This window comes from Copadichromis virginalis, linkage group LG16 (assembly GCF_057382275.1).
Source record: "Copadichromis virginalis isolate Kocher_CV1m ecotype Utaka linkage group LG16, C_Virginalis_male_GT1.1, whole genome shotgun sequence".
NCBI classification, from domain to species: Eukaryota; Metazoa; Chordata; class Actinopteri; order Cichliformes; family Cichlidae; genus Copadichromis; species Copadichromis virginalis.
This window is the reverse complement of record NC_140633.1, coordinates 11639738-11657365: the sequence shown is the minus strand read 5'-3', so window position 1 is coordinate 11657365 and position 17628 is coordinate 11639738. Positions and strand designations below refer to the sequence as shown.

Here is a 17628-nt window from a genome sequence, read left to right as displayed (position 1 = left end):
CCAAACCACAACTGAATCAGAGGACAAGTTCCCTAGAGTTAACAGCTTGCATGATAAGTGGTTCAATGGACAATAGCTTCAAGCACAGCTTAGTAGTAAGCTGTAATAGTAAGCATGTCTCCATTTCAACTGTGAAGAGAGGACTTCGAACTGCAGGTTTGACAGGACTAGCTGCAGCCAAAAAGCCATTGCTAAGACATCAGAATAAGACAAAGAGGCTTGCCTGGGCCATGAAGCAGACTACTGAAGACTGGAAGAAGGAATTATGGACTGATGAATCATAATTTGAAATACAGTACATCACGTAGGATCTTTGTCTTCTCTGGGCTACTCCATTTTGGGGCTGCCAGTGTCGATTATCTGTCTCCACCTCACTTCATTTTGAGCAAGATCCTCTGTCACACCAACCCTCCACATATCCTCCTTCACTATATCCAAGATCCTTCTCTGTGAACTTCATTTTTGTGTTCTGGCTGTTAGCTCCACATTCAACATCCCCTTTCCATCCTTTTATATCCACTATCCCTCCTCATCACATGTGCAGATCATCTCAATCTTGAATCTCTAGCTTTGCCTCCAAACTGCTTAACTTGACCTGTCCTTCTAAGATACTCATTTCTAATTTTGTTGCTCCTGGTCATTCCCAGTGGAAATCTTAGCATCTTCAACTCTACCATTTCACCTTCTGTCTTTTTTATCAGAGCCACCATCCCCAAAACATACATCAACTCTGCACTCTCTTCTCACCTGTCTTGGGTAGTGCCCATTGCTTTGAATGGTTGATCCCCTGTATTTAACTTATTTATCCTTGTAATTTCTTACATGGTCACCTTTCTCTCTCTTATTTACACACATGTATTCTGACTTTTTTCTACCGACTTTCATTCCTCTTCTAACCAGTCTATACCGCCATCTCTCCAGACTGTCTTCCAGTTATTCTCACTACACATCACAATGTCATTTGCGAACATTGTAGTTCATCCTGCCTTGCCCCATTTACCAACCTACCTATTCTTGTTAACAAGAAAGTGGCTCAGAGGTGATCCCTAGTGCAACATCCACCTTGGCTTGACCATTGTCTTGATGTTTTCCAAAAATTGTTTTCAAAATCTTTGATTAAATTAAATAGCAAAATGTTCCTTTAGAGTTCTTTGAGCGCTTTCTTTTTAGCACCACTCCTGTGGGTGGTGGCCTGTAAGCTCATCACATGCAGGAGGTGCCGTCTCCTGTAGTCCCACCACGCGCAGTAGGTGCCATAGGGGTCAGGTGCAATGTGTGCTGGGCAGCAGCCAGGGGCAGAGACCCTCAACTCTCACTCTGGCAGAGCTTCAACAGCATTCCTAGGGAGGTTGGAGACATTGAGTCCAAACGGACAATGTTCAGCACCTCCATTACTGAAGCTGCTGTACTGAGCTGCGACCACAAGGTGGTTGGTGCCTGTCGTGGTGGTAACCCCTGGACCAGATGGCAGGCACCAGAGGTAAAGGGAACCATGAGGCTGAAGAAGGAGTCCTCTTGGGCTTAGTTAGCCTGTGGGACTTCAGAGGCAGCTGATAGGTACTGACGGGCCAAGCGGAACGTGGCTTGGGCAGTGGCTGAAGCAAAACTGGGTGCGAGAGAGTTCGGAGAGGCCATGGAAACAGACTTTCAGACTGCCTTGAAGAGATTTTGGCTAACCAACAGCAGCTCAGGAGGCAAAAGCGGTGCTCTACTTGCACTGTGTAGGGGTGGAGGTGCTGACTTCGACTGAGGATATTGTCGGGCAGTGGAAGGAGTACTTCAAAGACCTCCTTAATCCCACTGAGACTTTAGGTACAAGGGGGATGCCTTGTCTATGTCCAGGAAAGAGGTCACGAAGGCAGTTAAAAAACTCCTTGGTGGAAGGCCCCTTGGGGTTACCCTGAGTTCCTGAAGGCTCTCAGTATTGTAGGGCTGTCTTGGTTCAAGGGGCCTCTGGATTGGCAAACCGGGATGGTGGTTCAAATGTTCAAGAAGGGGGACCAGAGGGCATGCTCCAACTATAGGAGGATCACACTTCTCTGCCTCCCCGGGAAAGTCTAGTCTAACTCCAGGGTGCTGGAAAGGAGAGTCGGTTCATTAGGCAAACCTCGAATGCAGGAGAAACAATGCAGTTTTTGTCCCAGTCCTGGAACCTTGGACAAGCTTAACCTCTCGAGGATACATGAGGGTGCATAGGAATCTGCCCAACCAGACTATATGTGTTTTTGGATTTGGAAAAGGCATTTTGGTATACTGTTGGAGGTGCTTAGGGAGTATGGGGTATCTGGCCCAATGCTACAGGCCATTTGATCCTTATACACCTGTTGCAAGAGCTTGGTCCCCATAGATGGCAATAACTTGCATTAATTTCTCCTGGGTGTTGCACTTCGCCAGGGCTGCCCTTTGCCCTTTTTCTGTTCATAATTTTTATGGACAGTATTTCTAGGCATAGCCAAGTGGCTCCCACTTGGGTGGTCTCAGAATCTCAATTCTGCTTTTTGCAGATGATGTGGTTCTGTTTGCTTCATCAGGTGATGGCCTCCAGCTCACACTGGAATGGTTGGCAGCCGAGTGTGGAGCGGTGGGAATAACAATCAGCACTTCCAAATCTGAGGCCATGACCCTTAGCCAGGAAAGGTTGGAGTGCCCACTATGTGCCAGGGACAAGTTCCTGCTTTAAGTGGGGGAGTTTAAGCATCTTGGGAGGAGCACAGAGTAGAGTCGCTGCTCCTTCACATTGAAAGGAACCAACTGAGGTGGTTCAGGTATCTGACAAGGATGCCTCCTAGATGCTTCCTGGGTGAGGTGTTCCAGGCATGTCCCACTGGGAGGAGGCCCTGGGGCAGACATGCTGGAGAGATTATATTTCTCGGCTGTCCAGGGAATGCCTTGCTTTTCCCCCAGACAAGCTGGGGGTGGCTGGGGACAGGAGGGTATGGGCTTCTCTTTTTAGGCTGCTGCCCCCATCACTCTGCCATCGATAAGTTGAAGAAAATGGATGGATGGTGGATTGCTTTTCCAGCCATTTTTTTGCTCACATCCTATCTTTTTTTAGGATGAGCTAATATATTGTAAAATAAGTAGTAATCTCATGTTAAGCATTTTACACGTTTGTTACTGTGATCTATGAATAATTAATCGGTGGTAAATAATCTGCAAATTATTGGATTCTTTTCTTATATGACAACTTTTTTGGAATTAGGATTGTACTTTTTCAAATGTTTTATGCACATTCAAGATAGACGGCAATAAATTACACTGGCCCATGATTTGTGACAAGGGAGGAAGATGTAGTTATTATAAAGCTATTGCAGCTATCACAGTTTTATAAAGTGTTACCACCCATTCCTTTAGTGGAAAATCTCTATTACACAGCATATATAAGAACCACCAATAATGTTATAAAAATCCAAAATAAAATATGAAAGTCTGACAAAATTAATCTGATAGTTTATTTGATTACTTATCCTCTTACCTATCTTGGAATTGGTGCACCTTTCATAAAAGAAGGCAATTTATATTTGTATTTAAATACGTCACCAAAAGCTGTTAATGTAAATTAACCATAGGTCTTAAACCCTATTCACATGAGCATTTTACTGAGCATAACAACAGACTTCAATACACTTTAATAATAATATTATGTTCAATTTATTTACAAATACAGATGAACACGGCATGGTTTATTTTTTCCTGTACTTTTCTGAATAATAGTTTGAATTACTTTATTAAATGAAAAGCATTTTCAATGATGGCAAGAAAATTATTACAAAACAAATTGTGGCACCTTAGCATTCAGAGTTAATACATGAAATGATTTTAGCATGATAGAAAAATCTTTTTAGCTGTTTAGAAATTTCCTTCATTTTGAGCCCATAAATGAATGGATTAAGCAATGGATGATAGAGCACTATTTGTAATGTCATTATTAATCGCGCAGTTTTGGGAAAATCTGATTCTACTCGAGCTATGCTTACATCATAGATACTTAAACAGGAGAAGCTAAATAAAACTAACAAATGGGGTAAACAGGTCTCCAAAGCTTTCTTCCTCACGTCTTTACAGCTTTGATAAGTGAGGATAAAAATGTTTGAGTATGTAAAAACTATGAAGAGCATAGGTAATATTACAAGATCTATTAAAGCAACTACTCCAAATACAGTAATTAATCGTGACTTGACACACTGAAGAGTGTAAACTGCATTATTACAAAATATTCCTTTTAAGTTAAAGTTACACAATGTTGCTTCAGCACTCCCAGCTGTTAAGACTGCAATGTGACAAACAGGTACAAGCCATGCTACAGCCAAGAAAATACTCACAGTGGTTTTACTCATGATAGTTTGATATTGCAGAGGTTTACAAATAGCCACATATCTGTCATAGGCCATGGCTGCCAAGAGAAAGAACTCTGAACTGCCTAAAGTGTAAAACATAAAAAACTGAAAGAGACAGGCTGAATATGTTGTGACTTGTTTTTCAGATAAAAAGTCAATCAGCAGTTTGGGGTAAACAGTTGTGCTGTAAAGAACACAGTTCAGCAGCAAAGCAGCAATGAAAGTGTACATCGGCTCATGAAGGTTTTTATGAATCCAGATTATGTACACAATAGTAGAATTACTGCAGATTATTAAACTATATAATATAAAGAAAATGAAAAAATAAACATATCTGTACTTGTTAACTTCAACATACCCATCTAGAGTTAAATATGTAGCATTTAACACCTCATCCATTAATACTTTGAAAAAAAATTATAAAACCAGCAGTGTTAATGAAGAATAACAAATAACAAAACAAAACTGCACCAATATGCAACCTATGTTGTCTTTCCTTCATTCATTTACAGGTATTTGAACTTGAAATATATCTTGGAGTACATTCATCAGTCAAATGTGCACAGTGAATCATCTTACTCTGTGAAAGGTTTTATTAGGTTGCTTTGTCCACCAGGGAATTGTACTGTGAAGGTCACAGTAAATCAAAACTGGATTATAGATGGCAGACAGTTGGTGTCGTAAGCCACCGCCTCTGTTCAAAGATGGTCGCTCATAGTGGACATAAATGGCTTCTTTCACTACTCTTTCAAACCATATGTCTTCTCTGTCCAAAAAGAGAAGACAGATAGATTTCTGTCTATGTAAGCTGCTACACTTGTTTTTCGACAATTTACCACACATGACTTTAGCATATACCAATGTTAAACATTGGAGTAGTTCTTACAGAACAAAGCATACAGTTAGGGCTGGATCAGGTAATACAACATCCTCCCTTTGTTATGCTGCAGTAGGCCTAGAATCTTGGGGGCTTTCCATAATGCACTTTTCCTTTACTCACCTCTTTTCACTCACTATGTGCTTGTACATCACTCTGCATTTAAAGAGTTATTATTAATCTCTGTCTCTCTTCTACAGAATGACTTTTGTACTGTCTTCCTCCCCTCACCCCAACCGGTAATGGGTAGATGGTTGCCCCTACGTAAGCCTGATTCTTCTTGTTTAAAGGGGGTTTATTTTCTTCCTGTCACCAGGTGCTTGCGCATAGGGGTCACCTGATTGTTTGTGTGTATTGTTGTATTGTATTATCTTTACTGTCATGGTCCTGGGTCGGTGACCCAGTGTTTTTGGTTATGTACTTTTACTTTTGATAGTTTTGTATTTTCTAGCATTTAGTGGTGTTCCCTCTGGTTGATGTCTTCCCTGCTTGTGCATTTCCTTAGTGTAGTAAGTCTCTGTGTTTAGTCCGCGTCTTTGAGTCTGTGTCATTACGTGTATCTGTTTCCTGTTTTACTTTGAAGGGCTCTGTCTTATGTCAGTGTGTTCTGTTTACGTTTCCCCTGCCTTGTCAGTTATCATGTATTCCAGGTGTGTTCCCCTCCTGTTTCCCATCCCCTGATTCCTGGCATGTGTATTTATAGTGTGTGTTACCGTGTCCTCGTTGCTGGTTCGTCTGTGTTGTTTCCCCTCGGTCTCCCTGCATGTATTTCCCCGGACCTCCCTGCACCGTCATTCCTGGTTTGTGTGTTAGTTTACCCAGTTTAGGTTTCAGTTTCATGTTCCTAGCGCCTTTGTTGTTTGCATTTTTGTTGTTAATAAACACTCACCTGCACCGGAGCTGCCGCCTTTTGGTCCTATATATATTCCACACGGCTTGCCCCCGCAAACCGTGACAGAACGAACCAGCCACCATGGACCCAGCGGCTGTAAATCCGTCCGAGGAGCTCCAGGACGACATCACGTACAATGTGGAGATCCTTCTCAGCCTATGGCTGGAACATCCCCCGGAAGAGCTTCGCCGCGCAGCAGAAGACCGGCTGCAACGGCTCTTTTCCGGCCTGCCATGGCTATTGAACTCGCTTCCTCCGACCATGCAGGCTTTTCTCCGGCTCACACCGCACCTTCTCTCGGCCACTCCTGCCTCGCTGCCCGACTCGCCGGATGTGATCTTGCCCGGCCCGTCGGAGCCGTCTGCGGGGAGGAGACGCCGATCGCCACCATCTGCTACGCCAGCTCCAGCCTGTGCTTCGTCTGCTGCAGCTCCAGCCTGTGCTTCGTCTGCTGCAGCTCCAGCCTGTGCTTCGTCTGCTGCAGCTCCAGCCTGTGCTTCGTCTGCTGCAGCCTCAGAGCCTTCGTCTGCTGCGGCCTCAGAGCCTTTGTCTGCTGCGGCCTCAGAGCCTTCGTCTGCTGCGGCCTCAGAGCCTTCGTCTGCTGCGGCCTCATCAGAGTCTTCGTCCTCGTCTGGTCCGGCTGCCTCTGCCGGTGCTTCTGCTACGCCTGGTCCAGCCTCTGCCTGTGCTCCTGTTACGCCTGGTCCTGCCTCTGCTTCAGCGTCGCCTGGTCCTGTGCCCTCCAAGCCTCGGCCGGTGCGCCTGACACTTGGGCGCCGCCGCTGCCTTCCGCGCGGCCGGCCCCCTGATCGCCATCGCCTGAGTGGCCGCCGCTGCCTTCCGCACGGCCGGCCCCCGGACCGCCATCGCCTGAGTGGCCGCCGCTGCCTTCCGCACGGCCGGCCCCCGGACCGCCATCGCCTGAGTGGCCGCCGCTGCCTTCCGCACGGCCGGCCCCCGGACCGCCATCGCCTGAGTGGCCGCCGTTGCCGTCCGCACGGCCGGCCTCCCAAACTGTATCCACGTCGCCGCCGTTGCCGTCCGCACGGTCGGCCCCCCGAACTGTTTTGGACTCCTGTGCTGTCGGCCCCCTGGCCGGCCCCCCCGAACCGTTTTGGACTCCTGTGCTGTCGGCCCCCTGGCCGGCCCCCTGAACTGTTTTGGACTCCTGTGCTGTCGGCCCCCTGGACTCTTCTGTTTTGGACTGTTTTTTTTTTTTTCCTGTGTTTTGGTGTGCTTCGTTTCTTTTGGTTTTGGGCTCGTTTTTTTGTTTTTGTCTTTTGGCCTTCTGGTGCTCCGGTTTTGTTTTGCTTCGAGCCCTCCTTCCTGGGCCCCCGCCGCCCGCCCTGGTCGGGTTGTTTTCTGTTTTTTTTTCTGGCTGTTTTTTTTTTTTCCTTGTTGGGCTGTCTGGAGCCAGCCTTTGAGGGGGGGGGTACTGTCATGGTCCTGGGTCGGTGACCCAGTGTTTTTGGTTATGTACTTTTACTTTTGATAGTTTTGTATTTTCTAGCATTTAGTGGTGTTCCCTCTGGTTGATGTCTTCCCTGCTTGTGCATTTCCTTAGTGTAGTAAGTCTCTGTGTTTAGTCCGCGTCTTTGAGTCTGTGTCATTACGTGTATCTGTTTCCTGTTTTACTTTGAAGGGCTCTGTCTTATGTCAGTGTGTTCTGTTTACGTTTCCCCTGCCTTGTCAGTTATCATGTATTCCAGGTGTGTTCCCCTCCTGTTTCCCATCCCCTGATTCCTGGCATGTGTATTTATAGTGTGTGTTACCGTGTCCTCGTTGCTGGTTCGTCTGTGTTGTTTCCCCTCGGTCTCCCTGCATGTATTTCCCCGGACCTCCCTGCACCGTCATTCCTGGTTTGTGTGTTAGTTTACCCAGTTTAGGTTTCAGTTTCATGTTCCTAGCACCTTTGTTGTTTGCATTTTTGTTGTTAATAAACACTCACCTGCACCGGAGCTGCCGCCTTTTGGTCCTATATATATTCCACACGGCTTGCCCCCGCAAACCGTGACATTTACCTTACAATATAAAGCATTATGGGGCAACTGTTAATATTGGCAAAATCTGAATTAAATGGAAATGAGACGATTCTAGGGAAGTGAGTGACCGCCTGTCAATTCTGAACTCCTTACAGGAACACAGGACAAAGTTCAGATGGGCAAGCAAAAAGTTTTGAAAGTTAACTAGGAAACAGGCAAGGAAAGCAGACTGCACAATGGAAAATGGCAGGACTTAGGAGATTAGAATCAGTAAGTCTATTTGCAGGCAACTATAGTGGTGTAAAAAGTGTTTGGCCCTTCTTGATTTCCCATTTTTTGTATTTTTGTCACACCTAAATATTTCAGGTCATCAAACCAAATGTTAATATTAGACAAAGATAACACAGATAAACAAAAAGGGAAGTTTCCTAAATATAGGTGGCCCCCTTCAAACTCGGGTCTTCTACAAGAGGCCTGGAAGCTTCAGGGTCCTGCACAATATCTTTGCTGTTCCTATGATTGCACTCCTAGGAACAGCATCTGACAGAGATCTCAGATGATGTTCCCAGGATCTGCTGGAGCCGCTCGCCTAGCTTGGGAGTCACTGCATTGAGTGCTCTGATTACTACTGGCACTACTGTTACATTCACCCTCCACATCTTCTTAAACTCTCTGAGCCCTTGGTACTTCTCAAGCTTCTTGTGTTCCTTTTTCCTAATGTTGCTGTCATTTGTTATCATTTCGACTATCACTACGCCTATTTTCTTCTGCTTTTCTACCACCTCTATGTCTGGTTGGTTAGCCATCACCATTTTGTCCGTCTGTATCTGGAAATCCCACAGGATCTTAGCTTGGTCATTCTCCAACACCCCAGGGGGCGTCTCACATTTTGACCTCGGGACTTCGACGTCATATTTGGCACAGATGTTTCTGTTTACTATGCCAGCCACTTTGTTATGGCGGTCCATATATGCCCTGCCCGGCCAAATTACATTTGGCCCGCAGGCCAGAGTTTGACACCTATGTGCTAGATTGTCTCAGGGGCATCTTTACACTTTCTGCATCTGAGGTCTTACCTTGTGCAGTAGACCCCAGCCCGATGGATCTTGTGCTCAGAACTTGTTCTTGTGCTGCCACAGCGGTGTTCTTAGCCCTCAAGCTTTTTTGTCTGGTACTGAAGGGCCAGCATTTCCTAGTCAGGACCAACAATTCAACAGTGATCTTTTACATAAACAGGCAGAGAAGAAACCTGTTATGGTGCATGGGTGTCTCTAAGAGTCACCCATGCTCTGGGCCATCTGAACCTGGGAGTAGAGGGAATGGAGGTTGCACCCTTTGATAGTGGCCCAGATTTGGGATCTTTTTGCCTCCCTCTTCAGGTAGGAGGAGAAGTGATTCATCCATGCACAGATCTGTGGTGCCTTCATGTTTACCTGCTGAGAGGCCACATTTGATAGCTAAGGGTTTGGCCCCAACTGTTAAGTATGTGGATATGAAATTTCTGTACTGCTTATTTACCCAAAGTCATTCCTGCAGTGGTGGAATTTGAGCTGCTGAGCTTTTGCTCCCCTCCTTTCAAGTGTTGTGTGGAGGAGAGGAGGATGCATTCTCTGTGTTCTACGTAACTACGCTGAGCACACTCAGAATGTGTGCTTATGTGACAAGTTGTTTGTCTGCTTCGCTAATCCAGCCAGAGATGAAGCTCTGTCTAAACAGAGGCTGCCCCACTGGATTATAGAAGCTATCTCACTGGCGTACAGCACCAGGGGTCTTGCTTTGCCCCAGGGGGGTGAGAATTCATTTCACCAGAGGAATGACAACCTCATGAACTCTTATTAAATGGGTCCCCATAGGTGATATTTGTGCTGCAGTTGGACATGACCGTACATTTTTTGTTCAGCTCTATTGTTTGGATGTTACAACTCATGCTGTCCTCTCTGCTGGTTCTACCACACTCTAAGGTGCTGGTGGTCCAACTTCCGTTTGGTGGTTGCTCTATGGGATGTGTATATATATCCTTGGGCAAGATACTAACCCCATGTTTGCCTACTGGTGGTGGTCAGAGGGCCCGGTGGCGCCAGTGTCCGGCAGCCTCGCCTCTGTCAGTACGCCCCAGGGCAGCTGTGGCTACAATGTAGCTTGCCATCGCCAGTGTGTGAATGTGTGTGTGAATGGGTGAATGACTGAATGTAGTGTGAAGCGCTTTGGGGTCCTTAGGGACTAGAAAAGCGCTATACAAATACAGGCCATTTACCATTTATATGTCCCATATATATGTGTTGCACCGAGTGAATCATCTGAAAGGGAACAAACAGTTTTCTCTATAACTTGTATTCCCTGCAGGAGAGGAACAATGTTAAACACAAGATTTCCGTGCCTTGCAGCTTGGCTCAATGAAGAGCAGCTAACTAAGAGATGGCTGTAATAACAGGGGGATATATGCAGGCATAAAGATCTGTGTGGATGTCATCACAGGTCATTTGTCTTAAAGCCGTGAATAAAAGTTTCTTTCTGAACACCTTGAGAACAGACGAAGAAAAAAGTCACCTATAATTTTCAATTTTGGTGCATTAAGTATTTACTAAAAATCGTGCACATGTTTGAATTTCAGTGGCCTTGACATGAGGGAGCACAAAGTCAGGATCAAATTTTCTAAAAGTCTTGTAATCACAATAATATAAGAACATACAAATGACTTTAAAAGTCTCTGACAAGTTTGAATCTCTGTGACCCTTGCCCTCAAGGTCAGAATTCATGTTTTTTTTTTTTACTTTTTCAAATTTATCCTGTAACGCAAACTGGTGTTCATTCTGCCCAGCACAATGCACCCACCCATAGTATTTCAGTGTTCGGTAATTTATTTAATTTCAACATTCTGTGTCACCACACGCAGCTCTCCAATCTCAGCTTCCTCCTTCTCCAGATCCTGGCACAATTACAGGGGGGCATGATCCGAAGATGATCTACCCCTGGCACTGCTGCCTGAATGTACTGCATCACCCCTACCCTGCAGCTAAGCCACAGACCATACTCCATCATGGTCTGTGGCTTAGCTAAGAGTCACCCATGCTCTGGGTGACTCTGCATGTTTCCAGTCTTAATATAGGTACATAGTAGGAGGCTAAGGGGTAGTACTGGCGACTTCCAGTATTTGTAAATATAGTGATATGAGTGCATTTATCTTAATTTAATGATCAGTCAGTAACAGTAAAATCACCAACAACAATCATTAAAACTAGAGCAGAAAGGGAAAGTATAAAAAGTCTATGCGGGTGTGATCACAGGTACGTCAGTTTGGTGTGTGGGCAAGAATTCGACCCAAGTAACTCCACCCAAATACTGCTACACAGAATACAACTGTGTGTTTGCATCTTACTTGGCAGGTGGAGTGTGTGTCGGTCAGGGTGGCGAGGTAATGGCCAAGTGAGCATCCTGGAAGGTGGGTGATTGGAGAGAGTCCAACCTGGTTTATCCAGAGAGGTGCAAGGACAGGGGGCAGACAGGTGTAAAGAATTGAGAGTCTTAACGTAGTGACCAACATCCTTAGAATGTAAGCCTTAGCTAAGTGTGATGATGGCTTCAAGAGATGACTAGAGGCACAACACAGAAACAAAGAGTATGAAGCAAAGGCAGCCTGTTAGTAATGTGAGGTTAGCTGACAAACTGGTGGAGAAGACTTGGTCCTAAATACTACTGTGCTGATCTCTATCGGGTGAGCTGAGCAGGTGGACTGATGAGGGCTCCACCCAGAGGTGGATACACTGGGAAACAGTGGAAAAACACAGGTAGCTCATCATGACACTTATCAGCCAAGGTGGAAGCTGAATCATGTATACACACATAAAATCTAGACATTAGAATAATTTAATTTACTCTGCATTTCTTATTCAACATACTAATTAGACTTATACTATGTATTTTTGAATAAAAAGATGATCTACTATTAGCAAAAGCACATACAGATAGACCCTGTTGTAGCACTCTGTATCACTTTAACATTTCACTAGCTGGGCCCACATCCTCAATTTAGGTTTAACAGCATTTTAGTAGGTAAAAGTGAATGCTTTGACATGAATTGAGCTGCGGTTCGGGGAAGGCCTCGAAGGGGACTGGCAATGGCTCCCGGGCCTGGCAGATCCCCGTGTACTAAATAGAAGCGAAGAAGTTAAAGAATAGAGAACAAGGAGGGAGGGAGGGTGGGGCACGTAAACAAGAATGATCAGCTTGCAGAACGGGGGAACCTAAATTGATGACAGCCGGAAGGAGCATGTTTGGAGGTGTGGTCCCTGTGATCAGATGTCACTGATGGAGACCACCAATTGCCCTAGTGATTTTAACAGAAAATACAAATTAAAGTTATTGTCACATCAGTATGAGCAGAGTTTTCTAAAGTGCTGTCATACATCCGTTTCTGCTTTTAAAACCCTCTACATGAGTTCTGGAAGTCTGAAAGATCTTAAGGTATTCAGCTGTATCTGCAGTTTACCTTTCGGCTCAATATGCCCCAAGGCCCTGAATGACACAACACAGCACAGCAGGTCAGTTTAAGATTTTCACACATCAGCAAGATAAATAAAAACATTCCTTTATTTCAGTTTCAGCAGGCCAGACTATATCACAATGTCCTTCAATCAGGCAATCAAAAAAGACCAAAAAGACCTTTCAAACTTCAGTGAATTAAAATAATATTTTACTCTGTTTAAAGCCTGTGTATATTTAAAATATATATTACCCTCTTTGGTTACTCTGTGTCATGGTTAATTACTGTACAGAAAATACCAGTTACATGATTGTATGATCTCTTTTGATTTTTTTGTCTTCAATTTTCTCAGTAAAACAGCTACAGCATATGTGCAGAATAGCATAGCTTTTGCACTCTTTCACTGGTTAATTTTAGGGTTATTACAAAAGTATTCAAATATTTTACAAAAATGTGCATTTGACATAAAGAGTGGACATATAGCACCACCCAGTCTTTTGTCACTGGGTGGTGCTGAGGTCTGAATCTGAGAGTAGCGCCTATATTCACAAAGAGAAAAGAATCATTACAAACAGCTGTCAAGTTTATCTCAAACCAGAAAAAATCTGATCCTTTCTTATCCCGACAGACTTCAGGTTGTAAAGTTCTGCGTTTTCAACATACACTTCTGCTGACAACTGACATAACAGTATAATATCCAGTATAATATTTAAACTTTGAGTTGTTGGTACTTTTTAAATGTAGCTAACTGACAGTGCATGTCTCCAGTCTTAATGCATTGTGGTCACCTGCATGTAAATGGAGTGGTTCTTACTTAGCAAACCACATCTCACAAAAACCTCTTGAGTGTATTTGTAACACCAAGTGCTGCTAAACAGACCAGGGAATATTTAACATAACTTTTCTAGATGTCATTATTTTATTTTGGATGCTTAGATTATTTTACTTGGCATGCAGAAACAAAATATTTCACAAAACTCAGAAACTGCTAGGGTAAGCATCATTAGCCCTTTAGATCATCCCACAGATTTTCAATGGGATTCAACTCAGGGATTTCTGCAGCCAGTCAGTGCCGGTCAATTCAATACCTGAATGCTAAAGCATTCATCATTCAGGTAGTAACTCACCAGGATTGATGTACGTTTGGATTGTTTCATGTTGGAAGACAATGCGACGACCCAGCTGTCGCCTGCTCCAGATTTTCACATTTCTTTCTTTCTTCATGATTAGTTCCACCTTGATGAGATTCCCAGTTCCAGATGCACTGAATCAACCAAACAGCATAATACTCACTCCACTTTTTTAGTGTGGGGATGGTGTTCTTTTTGGGTTGTACACCTCTCCAGTATGAATAATTTTTCTCCAGGTTGTCTTTAGCATACGTCAGACTGGCTTCAACGAGTTTTTATCGGTCCGCATGCTGGTCTGAAATAATTCTGTTATTGTGCACAAATAAAAATAATAATTTGTGCTTTCTAAAGAAAACCTTCAGGTTTAGAAATGTTTCTTTGAAAAATGTTTGCTCTTTTAAAAAAGCACTAGGAAAATTTATAAAACCTTAACTTTAAAATGGAGACATAATTGTGACCTCATCTGCTTATGAAGAGTACATTATAATTATATTCTAATACATTATAATATAGTAATAAGAATAATATATAATAGACTGCTCAATTTCTGAAATACTTTTTAATCAGAGTAAAATATCAAGTCATTTAAATTTTTTGTATATTGATCTAGTCAGTTAAGTAGCAGAGGAGGTTGTTAATCAATTTCAGCTTCTTTGATGTTAATACTGTTAGCAGTTATTAGAAGTGCAACAATGAGACAAAAGCCCTGGACTTTTCACAGATGAGAGCAGGTTCACCTTAAGTACGTATGACAGGCACGCAAGGTTCTGGAAAAACCATAGAGAATGTTATGCTGCCTGTAACATCATTCAGCATGACTGTTTTTGTGGTGGGTCAGTGATAGTCTGGGGAAGTAAATACACAGGGGTACTCACTGACCTTTACAGGTTTGGCAACAGCACACCAACTAACATTAGGTTTTGGGATCAAATCCTGGGACCCACTGTCAAACCCTACACTGTTGCAGTGGATCCTGGGTTCCTATGGGTGAACAACAGTGTCTGGCCTCATGTGGCGAGGGTATTCATGCAGTTCCCCGACGATAAAGGAATTGATATAACTGGCTGTCCCCCTCGCTCACATGACCTAAATCCAGTAGGCCTCTCTCTGGGAGATTATGTTTCAGTCCTTCCCATGCCACCAGGTTGAACCTTAGACTGTCCAGGCGTGTGAGAGGCGTGTGGCCTGGTGAGATATGGAAGGAGATCTCACCTCCTTCCCACAGGACACCAAACCTCCTCTCATTATGTGTATATGTCAACATTATCAGGCATGCATGCAAGTGGTAGTTGTATACATGCCTGAGTTACTACAATGTTCCAATGAACTTTCAAAATGGACAAAATGGATTAGTCTGCGTTCAGCCCTTTGTATATTGATAATTTTAATTTCCACCGAATGTGTTCTTTTCCTAAAACATTACCCAGTCCATATCAGTACAGAGATCCAGCATGATTTCTTTTCCTTTGTCTTTTGTTTTTGTTTTAGTAGTGTAAACACTATATTGCCAAAATAATTATCTCACCCATCCATATCATTGAATTCAGGTGTTCCAGTCACTTCCATGTCCACAGGTGTATAAAATCAAACAGCCAGGCACGGGCAGTAGCAGGAGCTCATGGAATGTCAACATGGCTGATAGAATGAAACCTGTGCAACACGTCCAGTCATGAAGTTTTGTCACTACCAAATTCTCCACAGTCAACTGTTGGCATGGTGTTGCTCTTAGGCAGCGAACCAAATTTTTGGTTATTACAATGTCCCTTTATTAAGTATTTACTTATTTTGTGACACAAAATACCTCAGTGTTGAGTAAAATGAGGAGTAGCAGATGATTTGACCTTTGACCAGGGGTAATGTGCCAAATCTGCACATGGCACAGTGCTAGCTACTGCTAAGACTAAAACCATTTTTATTCATGTTTAAATTGAATTAACTGTATTTTTTTTTTTTTAATATGTGCATGTAGAAGAATATGTGATGAATTATTTTCAGTTGTTTATAGACAGATTTACCAAAACAGCATGTTTTGGTTTGCTGCCTCAGTGCAAAATTATGCAGTTAGGCCACTTTTCCTCTAGCAATACAAATATACACAATGGTTTTAAACTCTGCTCCTTTCCACTGCTTGTTTTAGGTTTTTAGGTTTATAATATTGTCATAATATTTAATGACATTATATGACCAATGATGACAGCAGTAAGATTTACTTGATTATTTAAACTTTTTATACTTTTTTATTAGTACTTGTTTTAATGAGCCACATAGTCAAAGTAAACAGATATTATAGACACTAATTTTATTGTTGTTGTTGAAGGGTACCCAAGCTGAAGTTTAATTGCTCTCTAGGGCCAAAGACATAATAACCTGTTGACCATTTTGACAGTCTTAACTTAGCAATTAGCTGTTTAGAGACTGGCTGTAGTCAGGCCACTCCTCTGAGGCTTGGCCTGTTGTTTTACACAGCGCAGGTGGCACCAATGCATGCTCACTAATGACACTCATTACAGAATCCTTATATCACCTGTGGGCTGTCAGTTTACTTTTTATACCATCACACAGTTATTATTTTTTTCATTCTTCTAAGGAGCTCACCCACAACATTTATTAACTGCTGAAAATGCATCACAAATCCTGTCCTGTCATCATAGTTGTCCAATACTTGTAACAGCACAAGCAATAAACAGGACATACTTATATGAAAATGATTTTCAGATTTGGAGTTATTAAGTGAAATTTGTTAAGGTATAGGTGAAAAATTCCTAGCAGCAAAATGATTTGTTGACAAGGGATTTCAAAATCCAAGACTGTTTACCCCATAATCATTTTGAAAATCTTTTTTGAATCCTGGAACAATTATACAAATAAAATATCAATGAAACTCAGGCAAATGATAATAAAAAAACCCATATTAGTGTGTCTAAATGTTAGAAAGCACTTAGGCATATGTAAAAGTGCTGTTATGAATTGTGTGCCTACCACCCTAGGCAAGACCCGTGGTGCAGGGTGTGCAAAGATGCACCTGAGACAATCCAACACATAACAGGAAGGTGCAAAATGCTAGCAGGCAGGGCACACATATCATGCCATAACCAAGTGGCCGGCATATTATACAGAAATGTCTGTGCCGTGTATGGCCTGGAAGTCCCGACGTCAAAAATAAAAAGACTCCCCCTAGGGTGGTCAAGAATTAGCCAAGCTAAGATCTTGTGGGACTTCCAGAAACAGACAAAATAGTGATGGCTAACCAACTGGACATTGTGGTGGACAAGCAGCGGAAGGGGGCTGTAGTGATAGATGTGGCGGCACCGAATGACAGTAACATCAGAAAGAAGGAACACAAGAAGATGAAGAAGTACCAAAGGCTCAGAGAAGAGCTCGAGAAGATGTGGAGGGTGAAGGTAACAGTGGTTCCAGTAGTAATTAGAGCACTTGGAGATCCAAGATCTCTGTCCAGAAGAGTGCAATCCAAGGAACAGAAAGGATACTGCGCAGAATCCTCAAGCTCCCAGACCTCTGGTAGAGGACCTGAGCTATATGTATATGTAATATTTTGTTATAATTTATAGAATTTGAAAAACTTTGAAACTTTGTTTTTTCTTTCATTGATATTGATATGTCAGTTACAATACAAAAAATGCTTGTCAGCATAATAGACTGGTAGCAATTGATTCATTTTACTAAATTGTATTTATTCATTTACACAATAGTAAATTAGAATCTGTGACAAAACAGACAGGAAAATGTGAAACGCGGGCATATGAACTATTTAGACTTCAAAGATTACCAGCAACAGTTTAATAAATTGTTTATCTTTGTATAATGACCATTATGTTCGCTATCAATCTTGCATGTGAAATCAGAGCTAAAGTACTCCATTATCTGAAATGCCATTCATTTGATAATACCAATGCAGTAATACCAGTTTTA

At 43.0% G+C, this 17628-nt stretch overlaps 1 protein-coding gene across 1 annotated transcript; it reads right to left on the bottom strand.

The window, feature by feature from the left end:
* Positions 1 to 3788: 3788 nt before the first annotated feature.
* Positions 3789 to 4736, bottom strand: LOC146690318 (olfactory receptor 6N2-like). Its single transcript, XM_085434917.1, has one exon. It carries the CDS (start codon positions 4734 to 4736, stop codon positions 3789 to 3791), a length of 948 nt encoding a protein of 315 aa, XP_085291043.1.
* Positions 4737 to 17628: the final 12892 nt, after the last annotated feature.

What these genes read in the sequence shown, in the direction of transcription:
- LOC146690318 (XM_085434917.1), bottom strand. Translation starts at nt 4,736, where the DNA reads ATGGATGAGGTGTTAAATGCTACATATTTAACTCTAGATGGGTATGTT.